The sequence below is a fragment of the Nylanderia fulva genome, unplaced genomic scaffold (genome assembly GCF_048542155.1).
Source record: "Nylanderia fulva isolate GAGA-0341 unplaced genomic scaffold, ASM4854215v1 Scaffold34, whole genome shotgun sequence".
Taxonomy (NCBI): domain Eukaryota; kingdom Metazoa; phylum Arthropoda; class Insecta; order Hymenoptera; family Formicidae; genus Nylanderia; species Nylanderia fulva.
The window spans coordinates 2,205,828-2,225,878 of record NW_028190411.1 but is presented as its reverse complement, the minus strand read 5'-3'; the positions used below and the strand labels follow the sequence as shown (position 1 = coordinate 2,225,878).

Below are 20,051 nucleotides of genomic sequence, written 5' to 3'. Positions count from 1 at the left end.
GTGTATTGGAAATTTAATGGGAGTAGTCAATATATGTATTAGAAATTTTTCATTCCAGCATGTTGGATCTCCCATACTTCTGAATTTTCAAAGTTTGCACGCTGAATTCTAAAAGTTTATATACTATATGATTTGGAGTTATAACTAGAGTCATAGAGCAATAATCAATTTTAAAAATACATTTTTTTTTAATTTTATTTTCTAAATTGATATATTTTGTAAAAAATTATAGAAGATAGCGGAACAAAGTATTATAGTAAGAATATTTTATTTTAGTTATACATTGTTACGGTTTGATGTATAATAATGAAACAATAAATATTTATTGAATTATAAATTGTAAAGGATACAAATATTTAAAAAGGTTTTAAGAGGCAAAAAATTCCTATCTCTGATTGTAATTTTTTTCTATTAAATGAATACAAATGGCATAATAATATAAGAAAAGAGGATCTATATATTGCTTTATATTACGTGATATAATCAAGAAAGACGTAGTGCAAAAATAAATAGAAATATTATAAATAAACAAAATTGAATTTAATGAAAAATATATTTAAGAAACAGTATTATATATTAACTTATACGTATATTATACAAGAAAAATTGTTCTTTTCCTTGTTGTATTATGTTATTATAAACTAATGCACAGAAAAACCCGAGGACATTGAATAATTAATTAGTTTACTTATAAAGAGAAAAAGTTTTATATATGTAAATTTATTAACCTTATATAAAGCAATTTGTATTCATTTAATAGAAAAAAATTATAATTAGAATGTCTCAAGAAGTCAAATAACGGTATAATATTGCTATAAAACGTATTAGAATATTTGAGTTCTAAGAATAAATGAATAAATATAAACTTTTAAGTTTTATTATTATTTTTGCATATGTAAATATTCAGTTATGCGAATGAACGAGAGTTCTTCTTTATTTCTATAAATATTATTTCGAAAATTTGTTGCATATTTTCATAAACTTTGCGATAATTTAAAAAAACAGAAAAGAGACGAATTAAATTATTTATATAATTACTTTTTACCCTATATTTCTTTTATTATTTTATTAATAGATCTATATTTTATTTAACGTGTCCATTGTATTCTAAATTAAAAATTAAAATACATAAAATATACGTGAAGAGATTCATTATCATCATAATTACATTATTATTATTATTATTAGATTAAAATAGAATGCCATTTCATAACTATAGTCAATTTTTCTGATATTAAACAGAGAAGAACTAATTACATGATTAATGTCGCATATAACTTGTATTAGTAATACACACATTAAAGATATATTATGTTGTATTTCCAACACAGAATAGTTGATCATTATTATTGAGCTACAATACATGAAATTTATAACAAATATTATAGATTTATCAAATTAAGTTTTAAAACATATAATTATAATAAAATTTCAACTTCCGTATTTTTATAGAAATATGTTAATATCAGTATGTTTGTATATCGTGTCGCTGTTAAATAAAATATTTTTATTACGTAGAAATAGTATTATAATTATAATTTAAATAAAATATTTTAATATTTTAATGATATTAATTAATATAAATAAAAAAATTAGTTTTAGTATAAGCAAAGTTAAGAAATGAAAGATAAAAATATCAAGACATGAAAATATTTTTGACATGAAAAATATCAAAATATCGTAATAATTTAAGATAACAATAATTTAGACAATTAAAGTTACACATTAATGTCACGAAGAATTCGCGGTTAAAACTTTAGAATTTGTTGTATGCGTGAATGCATATATGCATACTGATTTCTCTATGAATTTTTTAAGCATATCGGCTAAATTTTATAGTTCAAGTTATACTTTATTTTTAGCTTATTTTACATAAATACTATATATGCATAAATTATTATAAATTATTATAAATTAAAATAATTCAAATTTAGCATTTAAAATTTTTAATATGTAAATTAAAATTTTTAATATGTTTTCGGACACACATGTTAAATTTTTAGTTTATATTATATTGTGAAAAAAAAACAGCGATAGTATCCAATTCAACATTTTATATGCATATTATATATATATAAGAATAAATTTAGAGTGACTAAAATATTAAACGAGAAAAAAGATGAGAGAAAGAAATACAGAAGAAAGGGAAAATATTAATATAGAGATTAATGTGATTCAAGAAAGTTACCTGTGTATTAAATTTAATGAGACAGACATTACTTTGAGATTTTACAATTTTACACATCAAAAGAATGAGATGAATAGAAATCGTTTACTCACTCTCCAAAACAATGGCATATTGTTAATGTTAAATTTGTTATAAAGTTTATATATTATAGCTTAATAATAAATCTACAATGTTATTTTACAGAATAATTCAACTCGTACTGAAAGTACATCGTATTGAAATTGTCGATTATAGTTATAAGATTTATCATATTATTTATTGCATAATTTATTTATATACAGTGCGTAATAATTTTTTCTTTAATACATTTTCACGATTATTTAAGAGCTTAATATTATTATGCTAAACTAAAATACATGAAATTGATCAGCTGTTCATTTGAATTATTCTCGTTCATATTTTAACTGTACGAAAATTAATTACTATGAATGTAATAATTACATTATTTTACTCACTGACACAATATTTTGACATTCTCGTGATTGTTCCACAAAATCTAGAGTTATTCTAATCTAAATCTTAAATGTAGTTTACTAATATTTTAACCAATTCTATTTTCACAGTTTATGCAAATTATCAGGAAAGTTACAATGGAATAGATTTACAGATTTTATATCCTAACAGATAGGATTATAAAAAAAACATTTTTAGGAAATACAAGTATTTTTATTGTTGTTTAGTATAAAATAAATTCGGATGAATATATCGTAATATATCATATTATACACATACCTATATTTAATTATGTATATAGGTCTATGTATATAGGTATATTTTTCTTTATTTTTTAATCTTCAATATCATATCCGAGATCTAAGAAATTCAATAAGCAAATGAAAGCCTTGTTGGGCAAAATTCTGAAATTAAAATACTATTATTATTATGTTATTAGATTATTCTATTTTATTATAAAAATATACAGACGGAAATAATATAATCGTAGTATAATAGTATAATCTCTAAAAACTCACCTTTAAAAAAAGGTAAAAAAAGGCGACCAGTTAAGGGCACGCCATTAACAAAAATTATCCATTGCAAACCCATGTAGAATCCTATCCTATTGCAAACCCATGTAGTATCCTATAAAAAATTAATCATTGCAAACCCATGTAGAATCCTAGGCAAAATTAACCATTGCAAACTCATGTAGAATTGTATTAAAAATGATCCATTGCAAACTTATGTAGAATCCTACATTGCAAACCCATGTACAATAGAATTGTATGAAAAATTATCGATTATAAATTCATGTACAATCGTAACAAAAGTAATGAAATAAAAAAAAAATTGCGCCAAGTGAAAGTAGAAACTTGTACCAGTGGAAAATTAAAGTTGCAGACATATATAGAGTCGTATAATGAATCAGTAAAAATTTAAATTTGCAAATGTAGAATCGTACCATAAAAAAACTTATCTTTTAAAAAAAAAGATAAACAAGATGCCAAGTCCATGCGCCATGTAAAAAAGAAATAAAAAAATTTTAGTTAAAAAAACTGGGCGCGCTGCTAAGTTTCAAAATTACAATGCACCTTAAAGTAACATTAATTAATTTAAACACAAAACATATTTTAACTGTAATGAGTTTAAAAGTAACAATTTAATTTTAATATTGTTAGAATATTATTTAGCAGCGCTCCCAGTTTTTTTAACTAAAATTTTTTTATTTCTTTTTTACATGGCGCATGGACTTGGCATCTTGTTTATCTTTTTTTTTAAAAGATAAGTTTTTTTATGGTACGATTCTACATTTGCAAATTTAAATTTTTACTGATTCATTATACGACTCTATATATGTCTGCAACTTTAATTTTCCACTGGTACAAGTTTCTACTTTCACTTGGCGCAATTTTTTTTTTATTTCATTACTTTTGTTACGATTGTACATGAATTTATAATCGATAATTTTTCATACAATTCTATTGTACATGGGTTTGCAATGTAGGATTCTACATAAGTTTGCAATGGATCATTTTTAATACAATTCTACATGAGTTTGCAATGGTTAATTTTGCCTAGGATTCTACATGGGTTTGCAATGATTAATTTTTTATAGGATTCTACATGGGTTTGCAATAGGATAGGATTCTACATGGGTTTGCAATGGATAATTTTTGTTAATGGCGTGCCCTTAACTGGTCGCCTTTTTTTACCTTTTTTTAAAGGTGAGTTTTTAGAGATTATATCATTCATTTTTGTATATTTTTATGACCGGAATAGAACAATTATTAAACATGTTTATCTAAACTTCTTTGCTTAAAATGATGTGTACAATCATATCCTAGAATCCTGATCATTCCTCCTAAAGCACCCTATTTATATAAATTTACCCATATGTGTGTGTGTGTGTGTGTGTGTACTAATGTCGAGAATTTTTTATACATTTTCTATTAAATTTAGATAAAAGTTGCAGGATTTCGAAAAAGAAAAAGTTGACACAGACTTTTTCCTAAACGGCGATTTTCAAGGTTATTTAAAGGTCACTTATATTTTCAAAATAGAATTACCTTAATTTTTCTCATATAAATCGATTCCTCGCAATATTTACTATAAAAAGTTGTAAAGGTATAATTTTTACATAATCTTACATAAACTTCGAAATATTACAAATATTTTATTCTATGAAATATTTCAGTTTATGTAAAATTATGTTAACTATCTTTTAAATTATTCACTTTTAGCCATCTTACCCTTACAACCTTTTATAGTGAATATTGCAACAAATTGGTTTATATATATAATATATATATAACATCAGTTATTATTAATTGATGTTTACATTTATTTTTAGACTTACTAGAGCTCTAATGCTCCACATTTTTTGCAAAAACTGTTTATTCTACAGATTTCAAATATGCTTTTAAATGATGATTGAATATTTCCTTTTTTTAATTATTTTTATTATTATTTTTCAATCTCAATCAACTTTTATAACTTTATGCCAGCACGATACAAATACATGTGTCTTTATTTTTTTTTATTATTTTCATTATTATTTTTCAATCTCAATCAACTTCTATAACCTTATGCCAGCAGGATACAAATACATGTATGTCTTTATTATTGTATCAACTCTTGTCTTTTCCATGTAACCATGTCTTCATAGTTTGAATTATCCCTTCATCTTCTCAATCTTTCGCAGAGATTTAATTAATTAAATACACTTCACACGAAATAAAGTTTGCTGGAAGATATACAGCAAACGATAACTGTAAAAACATGATTACGTGGAAAGAACAAGAGTTGGTACAGTAAAGGCAAGTAAGTAAGTACATGTAATGTATCGTATTGGCATAACGCTATATCCGCGGAGCAGATAATGTGGCTGTAGAGGTAGTCTGCAGTGCAGCTAATGTGGACGTAGATGTTGATTGAGATAATTGTCTAATATAAAATAGAATTTAAAAATTTAGTTTAAAAAGCTGTTGCATATATAAATAAAGTTTATTTTTTCTAAATTTGGAATATGTTTAATTAATTAATTTTTTAAGTTTATGTTTAATAAATTTTTTAAGTCTGTATTCAATAATTTTATTCATTTGATAAATACATGTATGTCTTTATTTTGATATGTTTAATATAATTAGAAATTCATTATTAATTAGATATATGTGTGTGTGAGAAAGAGAGAGAGAGAGAGAGAGAGAGAGAGAGAGAGAGAGAGAGAGAGAGAGAGAGAGAGAGAGAGAGAGTTAGCCAACATAACCCCGCACGCTGCCGATCATGAATGTACTAAATAAGTACACAAGACGAACAGTGAGTGAGTGAGTGAGAATGAGAGAGTTGTGTGTGTGTGCGTGTGTGTGTGAGAAAGAGAGAGAGAGAGAGAGAGAGAGAGAGAGGGAGAGAGGGAGAGAGAGAGAGAGAGAGAGAGAGAGAGAGAGAGAGAGAGAGAGAGAGAGAGAGAGAGAGAGAGAGAGAGAGAGAGAGAGAGAGAGAGAGAGAGAGACAGAGTTAGCCAACATAACCCCGCACGCTGCCGATATGGCGGAGCGCCACTATCGCCATCTGTTGTAAAACGTGCGAGATGGACAAAATTACCACTACATGCATCTTGCATGTGTTGTGTACGTGTGATATATGTGTGCGCATGTGTTGTATACGTGTGAATACGTGTAGCACGATACTACTATGTATGCGTGGTCGATGATGATAATGATGATGATAATGATGATGATAATGATGACGGGGACGTTTCTTAATAGAAATTTTTCATATTTCGACTTTGCATTTATATATCTCTGCTTACAAATCACGTAGAGCAGAAATAAAGACACTTTTATTATATAATTCGAACTCAATCTATCGATTAAGTCTAGTATAAACTCGATTGCTTCAGCCATTATTGAGGATTCGAAATATTATAAAGACTCAAATGTCCGACTCGCGTTAAGATACACGGTGTCTCCGCTACGCCCTTAACTGGTCGCGAGACACTACCGTGTCTCTTGATTCATTCAAAATCTCGTGTTTATTCGAGTTTTAAATTGCTTTCCATTAACATGCGATTTATTGGAAAATATCTTACTTACGTGTATTTAATAATAGAATTTTAATTTTTGCACGATTTACCTTATTGCATTTAATATCGGCAGCCAGTGTGAAGGTATAGTACTTTCTTTCAAATTCTGTCTTTGCGCATCGATTATTAGTGTAGCTGCTTTATGTGGTGTAATCCCTCCCATTACACTTGTAAATCTATTGACAAATAAAATATAAAATAAATATCTTATTACTTCAACCGTATGACCATATATATTTTAATTATAATATTTTATATATGTGTATATGTGTGTATATAATATAAGATATGACAATAAAAGATATTAGATTTTTAATATTAGTTTAATATATTAGTTTAATATTTTAATAAATAATTTTTTTTATAGAATATGCTAATTTATAAAATGTACTAATAAAGTTGTTACTTTATAACTTTATCGTTATACACATACCTTATTCTTGGCTTTTTAGCAAGTCCAGTAAATACTACAGCCGGCATAACGGTGGTAAATTTAATCAAGGATTTTCCTTTGCTATATGTACGCAATTCATCGCTAATAGCTTCCATCAATACTATAATAACATGCACATAAAGATAATATTAAAACAGCATGCTCTGCAACTATACCTATTTTGCACCACATTAATTTACAGGGAATGTTGATAATCATACGTCATACACTCATGTAAGATTATAAATACTTAGATTAAATTACTTTTAATTGCGGACTTTGTGGCACAATAAACAGTACCATGGGTAGCGCCCAAAAATGATGTCACTGATGAAGTAGCTACAACGTGACCATAATTTTTTTCAATCATACTTGGTAGGAATGCTCGCAATGTCTAAAAATAATTCCATATACATCATATACAGAGAGAATTTTCTTTTAAAATTTACCCTGAAAATCATGGTATTGGAAGAATTTTATAAGAATTTCTCTGATTAATATTTACCACAACAAAAATGGTAATACCTATCACAATAAAATATAAAATATGTTCAATGAATGTTACTATGTACATAAAATTTACTATGTACATATTAATCTTTTTTATTGTGATAAATATTAATCAGAGAAATTCTGATCAAATCTTCCAATATCATATTGTCCATGATTACCATGATTTTTATGGTTAATTCTAAGAAAAATTGTTCTTTGTGCATAATATAATGTAGCTATTATATGCATATACATCATAAATATCACTTGCCCAATAATGTGATACCAAATTGACGTCTATAACTCGTGTAATTTCATCGACGCTATGATCTAGAAGTTTTTTGACAAACGCTATACCAGCGTTGTTGACTAAAATAGTGACGTCACCGACTTCTTTTCTCACTTTTTCAGCTACCTTGAAGACTTCTTCTTTGTCTGCTACGTTGCATCTATAAAAATTTCAATCAAATTATTAATCAGAGTTGATAGTTAGATGTGTGGTTAATTGTAAATTATTCAAATTGTTTTTTTTTTCTGAAAATGTATTTCTTATGAAATCAAGTAATATCGACTATCGCTTTTTACCGATATGCATGTACAGAGTGTTTCCCCATCTGTTTGATCTCATTCATCGTTTGTTTGTTTGATTCTTCATTGATATCCCAACATACCACTGTTGCGCCTAATATTGCATAACCAATCGCTAATTCTTTCCCGATACCGTGACCTGCACCTGTCACCTGTTATTATATGTATTACTATACTAAGTTATTGCATCGAGTGAATATATACTATCATAAATTTTATAATTAAAAAATTATTTTTATTGTATAAAATATAAAATTTAATAACAGTTTTTTATTAAACAATCCTTTTATAACTTTAAATAAACAAAAAATGAGAATAAATCTTGTCTTATTTTTATTTTTTCTTTTGGGATAGAATAAACTTGATAGGATGATAAATTAACTCTAAATTGTAAAAAAGTACATATGTGAAACAATGCAACAAAAAGCGTTTGTGTATTAATTTGCTATTTGATCGAATAATCTATTAAAATAGATATGCTTTTAATAAAATTAATTTGTAAGTACATTTCCTTTTTTTTATTTGACTGAATATTATTAATGCAGAGAAAATACATTTTCTATATATAACTGTGTACATATAAGAATTTTATACGCACCAAAACAATTTCGTTAGCAACACTTTTCCTTGTTACTGGCATAAACGTTTTGCATATACTCTCGCAAATGAAATAAAAAGTTTTTAAAATAAGAAATAGTATTTCTATTAAAATAGACAGGCCATCATTTATCTTCATCATAATTATTTGTTCTCTGTAAAGTTAGTATAATAATATAATTATAGTAATAATGTATAATTATTAATTTTTTATTACAATAATGATTATAAAAAGATTATAAGAAAATCTCTCTAATTCTCTAAGTAATGGATTTATTAGGAAAGCTTTTAGGAGCGTAAAGTTTTTTAAGAGATAGATTTTTGAGAATACTGATTTTTGTTGATCGAAATTTCTTAAAAATATATTATTTTTTTAATAGAATGTCGGCGAATTAAATTATGTTTGTAATAAAAATTCGGTGAATTAAAATTATATACATAATTGAAATTCGGCGAATTAAAATTATGTACATAATTAAAATTCGGCGAAATAAAATTATGTACACTTGCTAGGGTTGGGTAATAACTAGTTAATTAGTTAAAAGTTAAAAATATATTAAAAAGTTAATAACTATTAATTTAGCATAATTAATTTAAAATGTATTAATTTTTAACTTCAACTAGTTATTTTTGACCTTAAACTTATTAACTTTTTTCCTAAGTTAATTTTTTTATCTCTGAATACTATTACTGTTTTTTCTAAGTTATAAACATATTATTTTTAAATTAAAGTATTATTAATTTTCAGGCTTATTCGTCATCAATTGTAATTATATTTAAATAAATTCAAAAAATATATTACCTACTATATAAAAATCAAAATTTCTTTGTTATTTATTATTATATATTTTCAAAGTATTAACTAACAAAATTCTAATTTAATATAAATAATATTTTTTAAAATTAATTTTTTTTTAACTTCAGTTAATTTAATCTTAGCTTTAACTAAGTTAATTTTTTGTTCATGAAACTTTTAACTAAATTAATTTTATAAGTAGCTCACTTAGTTTAAAAAAATTATTAACTCACCCAGCTCTGACACTTGCTGATTATATTATTTACTATTTATTCGTGAAAAATTTCCGCGCATAATAATACACGAAATTGGCCGATTCTAACGTGACGTCACGACGTGCTTCAACCACCGCTTCATTCGATTTAATTGTTGAATTAATTGTTGATTATATTATTTACATTTACTATTTACGCGTGGAAAACTCCCGCGCGTAGTAATACCTGAAGTCGGCCGACTCTGACGTGCGACGTACTTCAGCCAGCGCCGCCACCGATCAGTGCGAGTCGAGCGGTGGAGGATTGGAGTGCGTGTCGCGAACGCTCCGCGTCTGGCTTTCGTGCGCGAGTAACGCAAATAAACGGGAGTGCAAGTCCGGGAGTGTCGTGTTTCGACGCGGTGGACCGAATATCTTCTCGAAGAGCATCCGGGCGTCGACGGGGACCCGGGAATCTTGGAGGATCGCGAATTGATAGGCGAGGGAGGTTACTTGCTTGAGATACTGTCCCGCCGTGATTTTTGCACGTATTTCGGTGCTACTCGCTCGCCCGGGAGCCTCGCAAGGATTCTTCGTTGCCTCGAAAGGTATCCCGGTGTTGACGGGGACCCGGGAGTTTCGGAATATCGCGAATTCGTGGAATTAGCGAGCTGGGAATGGGAAGGGGGGAGGGACGAGAGGAGGGACAATTGCTTGAGATATTATTTCAGGACTATATTTTGATTATATTTTAACATATACAGCGGCTCTCGTGCGGTATTTCGGAATCATCCGCTCGACGAGGAGTTCCGCGAGTGCTCCAGCATCTCCAGGAGTGCCCGAGTGCTGGAGAAAGTGTCCGAGAAGCGCAAATTCATCGAAATAGACAAAATTCAAATTGTGGAGGAATGGCGACCGTTGCTTGAGATACTGTGGTACCGAGACTATCCGCGTAACAGTCGCGGTGGCGCGAGTGTCACTCCGCCATGACACTTCGTTCGCTTCGCGCTGTCACGGAGAAGTCCGCGGCGCGCCGGGAGATGTCACCATAGACTTCTATGGATGTCACGAATTAATTTAAGGGCATTTCGATGCGTTTGATGTGATTAATATTCGGACGCTCGCTTTCCCGGAATCGGAAAAGTATATTTTTTCAACAGATATTTTGTTCGTGTTTTTATTCGCGAATGCGATATCGAATGTGATCGAGCGAGATCAAAAGTGCCGAATGCATTCGCGAGTGATTTTATTTTTTTTCGTATCGTCCGTTCATTTCGAAGTGCATCTGTGTGTAGTGAAGTGCGATAAATAATTATCACAAATATAAAATAATAGAAAAAGCAATGCAGTGATCAGTGTATGTGCCAAACCATATGGGATTATAGCAGAGCAGCAGCGGGAAACATTAAAGGGGATATCTTAAAGCAGAGAGGTTTAGATACTCGACGCAATGTGAGTTTATTTCTTGTTTATGTTACATTGTTCGGAAAATAATGATGGACTGTTATTTTAGGAATATAATAAAAAATTATATTGCATTTACATATTTTTAATTTAGAAATATAAAAAAAATTTTTAACATTAAAAATAAAATTATATATATTACTATGATGTTAATGCTGAATTATTTTGTTAATAATGATATTAAGAAAATATTAATAAAAAGTAAAAAACATAATTTTCACTGAATGTAGACAATAAAATTAATATTAATTTGAAATAAAGAAATTTAAGATTAACCCAAAGTTAGATTAATTTTAGCAAATTAATTTTGTTCATTATTTTCCGAACAATCAAGTTCATGTATCACTTTTAATTAAATTTTGCGTATGTCTAAAATTTGATTAATTTGTCTTTTTTCACGTCTGTCGAATTTATACGATACATTTATATACAGATATTTATTTAAAGAGTGAATGGAAATAAGTTTTTTAAATTTGACTTATACACTTAACAATAATTATGCTACCGGTGCACTTGATGTGGCTATTAAATGTTCTGTCTCTCTCTATAATTATATATCATACTTTTTATTGAGCTTCCTAAAATAATTTATTGATGCTGATTACACGTAATCAAAGAATCCTTAAAAGAATATTTAAATTAGAAAATATCATTCGTTATTTTATAATCCGAATTAAATGTTTAAAATTATTTATACCTTATAAAATAGAAAAATTATCTATTTTATCTACTTAAAAAATATGAAATAAGAAAAATAAAAAAAATTTTCACTCGTTAGAGTTGTTGTTCGAATGCTGTGTTATTAAAAATTAAAATTTAATCTATAATTACAGAATAAATTATATATCATAAATTCGAAAGAAATTAAAAAAAAGGCAAATTAAAGAATTTTTGAATTTGATTATGTTTCAATTTTCTGCAATCGCGATTGTCTTGCAATTGCAAACTAAATCCTCATTGTGCGTAATATCTGATTTGAATACAGTATTGTACAATAACACTTTTGAATAATATTAATTAAGTTGAATATATATTATGTAAAAAAATCTTTATAATTATTTAAATTTTTAAATGCAGAGCACTAAAATTTTTTTTATTTTCTGCGGGAGGGAATTATTATAGTGACTTTTTTTCTGAAGTATTAAAAGTTAATATAAAATTAAAAAATTTGTTTATTCAATTTTGAATAGTGAGATTAGCAGAATAGTAACTTACAATTTTATCAAGAATTGTGTTTAAAGATTCGTCATATATATACAGGGTAGGCCATTTTAATCTTTCCACTAAAATTTCTCAAAATCCAAAAATTTAAGACAAAAATGTTTCAGATAAAAGTTGTATGGTTTCAAGAGGGACATGAGATGGTGTCATTGATTTGACCTTGAATAGCCATTTGAAGGTTACGTGAAGGTCAACTTCAATTTCTTAAATGGAACACTATATTTTTTCTTGCATACTTTTGTAGCTGACTTCGAGATCTTTCCAAAACACTACAATAAAATATTTTTTCATGAAGTATTTTTCGAGTTATTAAGGCTGCAAATTTGCAGTATTTTGACATAAAATACAAAATATCTTGGGAAATATTCATTTTTCGATTATCATACCTTAATACTTTTATGCACAGAATAATGAGACGAATCAATTGGTGTAAAGAAAACACATAGTTGTCTTAAAGAAAAATTATCTAACTGCTTATTGCAATTTTCATATTTTTTTTTTAAAGGTAACTATGTGTTTTCTTTACATCAACTGATTTATCTCATTATTCTGTGCATAAAAGTATTAAGGTATGATAATCGAAAAATGAATATTTCCCAAGATATTTTGTATTTTATGTCAAAATACTGCAAATTTGCAGCCTTAATAATTCGAAAAATACTTCATGAAAAAATATTTTATTGTAGTGTTTTGGAAAGATCTCGAAGTCAGCTACAAAAGTATGCAAGAAAAAATATAGTGTTCCATTTAAGAAATTGAAGTTGACCTTCATGTAACCTTCAAATGGCTATTGAAGGTCAAATCAATGACACCATCTCATGTCCCCCTTGAAACCATACAATTTTTATCTGAAACATTTTTGTCTTAAATTTTTGGATTTTGAGAAATTTTAGTGGAAAGATTAAAATGGCCTACCCTGTATATATATATATATATATATATATTTATTCGGTCTAAATATCTTTAAATTTCTTTAACGAGTCGATCTTTGCTTTATTCGTTTTATGTGCATATTTGTACGTAAAAATATTTCTAACATAAGAATAAAAGAGATCAATTTATTTATGAATTCAATAAGAGCTTGTGTCTAAGAAATTTTTCTATTTATATTGCTTTTTGTAATAATTTTTATAACTTCTTCTTAAAGGGAGAGAAGTTTTTTATTGATAGAAATATCTCTTGAGAAGATAATTTTAAATGTTCATAATTTTCAAATTATTTATTTATTTATTTATTGAATAAAACCGAAATTGTTAAATACACAAATAGGATAAGATTTATTTTATTACCTGATTATTATTGCTATCCAAAACTCTTTTGTCGTGATATATAATACATTAACATCTATTGGTCCGATGATTGAATCTTGACTGATTAAAATTTTCTGATTCTGCTTTTTATAACTTATCATACTTCATACATATTTGATGACTTTATACATATTTGACCTTCGAATTTTTATACTGCGCATGTGTTCATTTGAATTATTCTCGTTCACACTTTTTTCAACTGTATGAAAATTAATTATTATGAATGTAATAATTACATTATTTTGCTCACTGATATAATATCTTGATATTCTCGTGATTGTTCCACAAAATCTAGAATTATTCTAATCTAAATCTGAAATGTAGTTTACATATTTTAACAAATTTTATTTTTACACGTTACGTAAATTATCAGGAAAATTACAATGGAATAGATTTACAGATTTTATATTCTAACAGATAGGATTATAAAAAAACATTTTTAGGAAAAACAATTATTTTTATTGTTGTTTAGTATAAAATAAATTCAGATAAATATATCGTAATATATCACATTATACACATACATATATTTAATTATGTATATAGGTCTATATTTTTCTTTATTTTTTAATCTTCAATATCACATTTGATATCTAAGAAATTCCATAAGCAAATTAAAGCCTTGTTGGGCAAAATTCTGAAATTAAAATACTATTATTATTATGTTATTAGATTATTATATTTTATTATAAAAATATACAGAGGGAAATAATATAATCGTAGTATAATAGTATTCATTCAAGATCTCGTGTTTATTCGAGTTTTAAATTGCTTTCCATTAACATGCGATTTATTGGAAAATATCTTACTTACGTGCATTTAATATTAGAATTTTAATATTTGCACGATTTACCTTATTGCATGTATTATCGGCAGCCAGTGTGAAGGTATAGTACTTTCTTTCAAATTCTGTCTTTGCGCATCGATTATTAGTGTAGCTGCTTTATGTGGTGTAATCCCTCCCATTACACTTGTAAATCTATTGACAAATAAAATATAAAATAAATATCTTATTATTTTAACCATATGACCATATATACTTTAATTATAATATTTTATATATGTGTATGTGTGTGTATATAATATAAGATATATGACAATAAAAGATATTAGATTTGTAATATTAATTTAATATATTAGTTTATTTTAATAAATAATTTTTTTATAGAATATGCTAATTTATAAAATGTACTAATAAAGTTATTACTTTATAACTTTATCGTTATAGACATACCTTATTCTTGGCTTTTTAACAAGTCCAGTAAATACTAGAACTGGCATAACGGTGGTAAATTTAATCAAGGATTTTCCGTTGCTATATGTACGCAATTCATCGCTAATAGCTTCCATCAATGCTATAATAACATGCACATAAAGATAATATTAAAACAGCATGCTCTGCAATTATACCTATTTTGCATCACATTAATTTACAGGGAATGTTGATAATCATACGTCATACACTCATGTAAGATTATAAATACTTAGATTAAATTACTTTTAATTGCGGACTTTGTGGCACAATAAACAGTACCATGGGTAGCGCCCAAAAATGATGTCACTGATGAAGTAGCTACAACGTGACCATAATTTTTTTCAATCATACTTGGTAGGAATGCTCGCAATGTCTAAAAATAATTCCATATACATCATACACAGAGATAATTTTCTTTTAGAATTTACCCTGAAAATCATATGGTATTGGAAGAATTTTATAAGAATTTCTCTGATTAATATTTACCACAACAAAAATGGTAATATCTATCACAATAAAATATAAAATATGTTCGATGAATTTTACTATGTATATATTACTCTTTTTTATTGTGATAAATATTAATGAGAGAAATTCTTATAAAATCTTATAAAATCTTCCAATATTATATTGTCTATGATTACCATGATTTTTAGGGTTTTCTAAGAAACTAGGAAATTCTTTAAAAAAATCTCTCCGTACGTAATATAGCGTAGCTATTATATGTATGTATATCATAAATATCACTTGCCCAATAATGTGATACCAAATTGACGTCTATAACTCGTGTAATTTCATCGACGCTATGATCTAGGAGTTTTTTGACAAACGCTATACCGGCGTTGTTGACTAAAATAGTGACGTCGCCGACTTCTTTTCTCACTTTTTCAGCTACCCTGAAGACTTCTTCTCTGTCTGCTACGTTGCATCTATAAAAATTTCAATTAAATTATTAATTGCAGAGTTGATATTTAGATGTGTGGTTAATTGTAAATTATTCAAATTGTTTTTTTTTTCTGAAAATGTATTTCTTATGAAATCAAGTAATATCGACTATCGCTTTTTACCGATATGCATGTACAGAGTGTTTCCCCATCTGTTTGATCTCGTTCATCGTTTGTTTGTTGGTTTCTTCATTAATATCCCAACATACCACAATTGCGCCTAATGTTGCATAACCAATCGCTAATTCTTTCCCGATACCGTGACCTGCACCTGTTACCTGTCTATATGTATCACTATACTAAGTTATTGCATCGAGTGAATATATACTATCATAAATTTTATAATTAAAAAATTATTTTTATTGTATAAAATATAAAATTTAATAACAGTTTTTTATTAAACAATCCTTTTATAACTTTAAATGAACAAAAAATGGGAACAAATCTTGTCTTATTTTTATTTTTTCTTTTGGGATAGAATAAACTTGATGGGATGATAAATTAACTCTAAATTGTAAAAAAGTACATATGTGAAACGATGCAACAGAAAGCGTTTGAGTGTTAATTTGCTATTTGATCGAATAATCTATTAAAATAGATATGGCTTTTAATAAAATAAATTTGTAGTACATTTCCTTTTTTTTTATTTGAGTGAATATTATTAATACAGAGAAAATACATTTCCTATATATAACTGTGTACATTTAAGAATTTTATACGCACCAAAACAATTTCGTTAGCAACACTTTTCCTTGTTACTGGCATAAACGTTTTGCATATACTCTCGCAAATGAAATAAAAAGTTTTTAAAATAAGAAATAGTATTTCTATTAAAATAGACAGGCCATCATTTATCTTCATCATAATTATTTCTCTGTAAAGTTAGTATAATAATATAATTATAGTAATAATGTATAATTATTAATTTTTTATTACAATAATGATTATAAAAAGATTATAAGAAAATCTCTCTAATTCTCTAAGTAATGGATTTATTAGGTAAAGCTTTAAGAGCGTAAAAGTTTTTTAAGAGATACATTTTTTGAGAATACTAATTTTTGTTAATCGAGATTTCTTAAAAATATATTTTTTTGTAATAGAAAGTAGGCGAATTAAAATTATGTTTGTAATAAAAATTCGGTGAATTAAAATTATATACATAATTGAAATTCGGCGAATTAAAATTATGTACATAATTGAAATTCGGCGAATTAAAATTATATACATAATTGAAATTCGGTTATCGATAGAAATATTTCTTGAAAAGATAATTTTAAATTTTTATAATTTTCAAATTATTTATTGAATAAAACCGAAGTTGTTAAATACACAAATAGGATAAGATTTATTTTATTACCTGATTATTATCGCTATTCAAAACTTTTTTGTCGTGATGTATAATACACTATAATCAATTAGTCTGATGATTGAATCTCCACTGATTGAAGCTTTCTAATTCTGCTTATATAACTTGTCGCATTTTATACATATTCGATGACTTTCGGCTTATATTACGCATGCGTCTAAACCATTTTTACTGCGTCTATTATTTTATTTTTAAAAACATAGGGTGCGATTAGAATTGTGCTAACAATACTAAAAATATTCTGTAGGATAAAATAAAATTATTGAAATGTAATTTGAAATAAAAATATATTTGAGAATAGGCTAATTGTAAGTATTGCGAGTACAAAAATATCGAGTCTTTCTCTTTTCGCGGTTATATATTTGATCACTCTTGTTTTCATGTGTTCGCTTCACGACTCGCCACCGACTATCTATCGATCTGTTCGATGCGTCATTTATATTGAAAGTTGCTGTTATTTTTGTTGCGTGTATAGCATGTTATGATTGTGTAAATGCTAATCTTTCGATAATATATATATGCATAAATAAGACACGTGATGTCTGCATGCTAATATTTTGAGTCCGTATTCCAGTCGATATATGGTATAGTACTGGTTTGTACTGATTTACGTCTCTACAATTCTCTTTGTTTAATATTCGTTATGAGAAATAAAAATAAATGATGCTAACACCGAAATAAGATTATTTCCATAATTGATTATTCAAGTCAATATATCGTTTAGTTATTTGCACATTTCGAGCTGATTTCGTGAGCGCTGTTTTCTTTTTAGCGGATATTCTTAGCAATTTTTTGCAGTTATCTGCATTCTTAAATGTGCATAAAATGTGATGTGTGACATTTCTCAGGAGCGTTTAGGATGGAATTCTTCTAAACATTAATTAATATGAATAGTAGTTAATTAGAACAGTCATTTTTTTTAATAATTTTATACATGTGTGTTTCTTATGCAGTATCTTTTGTTTTATTATTATACATATAAATTAAAATATGACAATCAAATTTTAGTTGATAGTAATTTTTACAATTACGACTAATGATAAATGATTGTTTATTACTGTTTGTTATAATTCCTTCTTAGTTTCACACTATATGCAAATAACTCTTTTTTGTTCTATTTTTCACAATTTTGTTTATAATTATAGTTGCACATTTAATACAGCAAGCGACAACGATACAAGTTCTATATTAAACATCTTATCATAAAAATACATACATATAAAAGAATGTTCTTTTTAATCATAATTTTCTTTTGTTTAAGAAAAGTACTTTTGTGTAAGAAAAGATTTTTTTAAACAAAATGATAATAAGCATGATTTTACTTTCCTGATATCAGTGTAAACGATTGAAATAAAAACTTATTGCTAAATAAAAAGTTATTTCTCTTTTATAACTATTTTTTCATTTCATGTAGGCAAAATACAGTGTTAGATTAGGGCAGGTGAGAGGCAAAGGTGAGCGTTTTCACTGATACTCTCTGACGAATGTTCAGATATATACTGTTGCTTCGCGTGGGATTTTGTTTCCAATTTCGGAGCCGGTATACTTTCATATACATACCTACTTTCGCACTTTCGAAACGATGGTTCATCTCCAAAGTCCATGTAGTTATAATGCACTTAAAAAACATGACTAAATTAATACATATTTAGTTCAATACTGCCAAATGAATAATCTATTTTAAACAAATAAATATTTATTTATTTTGAAAAGGATTTTCTTATATCAAATAAATATTAGTTTAAATAGACATTAATTTTATATATTAAAAAAGTTTATCAAATTCAAATAAGTATTTACCTATTTTAATATTGAATTATTTATTAAAAACTAATAATATTTGTGATATGAAAAATATTTATTTGATATAAGAAAATCCTTTTCAAAACAAATAAGTATTTATTTGTTTCAAATAAATGATTTATTTGGCAGTATGGAACTAAATATTAATTTAGCCATTTTTTCAGTGTAGAAAAACAGACTTTTCAAAAAATATTATTTTTTGAATTAATGTATGTTTTGTAAAAAATTATAGAAGCTAGTGAAACAAAGTAAAATAGTAAAAATATTTTTGATTATATTTTTAGGCTAGATCGTATAATTAATTTAGATTATATATACATGGTCTGATGCATAATATTATAATAATTAAGCAATTTATACGTGTAGTAATATTATTATACTTATAAATATTTAATAAATATTTAAGAATTTTAAAACGTTAAAGTATTGAGAAGATCGAAAACAGAAAACTGTCCTACTGATATTGCTATATTTTGCATGTTATGATTCTTTCAATTATATGTAATAAAAGTACATTCTACATCAGAAATCCTATTAAGTATATAAACTAATGCACAAAAAATCCGGTGGCATTGATTAATTTTTTTATTGATTTATATAGGAAAATTTATATATTTAAAAGTCATATATATAGGCTTATAAAATATATTACAATATAATCATTTTTTATACATTAGAAAATAATATAATTCTTATAATTAAAAAATATAGTTATATTATTTTTGAAAAATAGAATTATTTTTATTGTTTTAGTATAAAATAAATTTATATCAAACATAATAACACACACATATATATATATATGTATAATGTACAAAGTTATTGCGTTGAGTAAATATTGTATACTATCATAAATTTTCTAATTAAAAATTTTTATTTTTA

At 26.4% G+C, this 20,051-nt stretch overlaps 2 protein-coding genes across 3 annotated transcripts; both read right to left on the bottom strand.

Annotated features, from left to right (window-relative positions):
• Positions 1 to 23: 23 nt before the first annotated feature.
• Positions 24 to 13,850, bottom strand: LOC114937467 (17-beta-hydroxysteroid dehydrogenase 13-like). 2 transcript variants are annotated; one of them, XM_029310914.2, is made up of 8 exons: positions 13,781 to 13,839; positions 8,819 to 8,972; positions 8,218 to 8,372; positions 7,904 to 8,081; positions 7,405 to 7,534; positions 7,141 to 7,261; positions 6,758 to 6,883; positions 24 to 108 (listed from the first exon to the last, which is right to left on the bottom strand). In XM_029310914.2, the coding sequence occupies exons 2-8, from the start codon at positions 8,957 to 8,959 to the stop codon at positions 39 to 41; spliced, it is 921 nt and encodes a 306-aa protein (XP_029166747.2). In that variant the 5' UTR covers positions 8,960 to 8,972; positions 13,781 to 13,839; the 3' UTR covers positions 24 to 38. The 2 variants fall into 2 exon arrangements, with proteins under 2 accessions (XP_029166747.2, XP_085341259.1); XM_085485133.1 differs by lacking the exon at positions 24 to 108 and adding an exon at positions 2,833 to 3,045 and having other exon boundaries at positions 13,781 to 13,850.
• Positions 13,851 to 14,237: 387 nt separating this feature from the next.
• LOC114937496 (17-beta-hydroxysteroid dehydrogenase 13-like) lies at positions 14,238 to 17,787 on the bottom strand. The gene is made up of 8 exons (XM_085485070.1): positions 17,358 to 17,787; positions 16,724 to 16,874; positions 16,124 to 16,278; positions 15,808 to 15,985; positions 15,300 to 15,429; positions 15,036 to 15,156; positions 14,655 to 14,780; positions 14,238 to 14,438 (listed from the first exon to the last, which is right to left on the bottom strand). Exons 2-8 carry the CDS (start codon positions 16,862 to 16,864, stop codon positions 14,369 to 14,371), a joined length of 921 nt encoding a protein of 306 aa, XP_085341196.1. The 5' UTR covers positions 16,865 to 16,874; positions 17,358 to 17,787; the 3' UTR covers positions 14,238 to 14,368.
• Between the last annotated feature and the right edge of the window lie 2,264 nt (positions 17,788 to 20,051).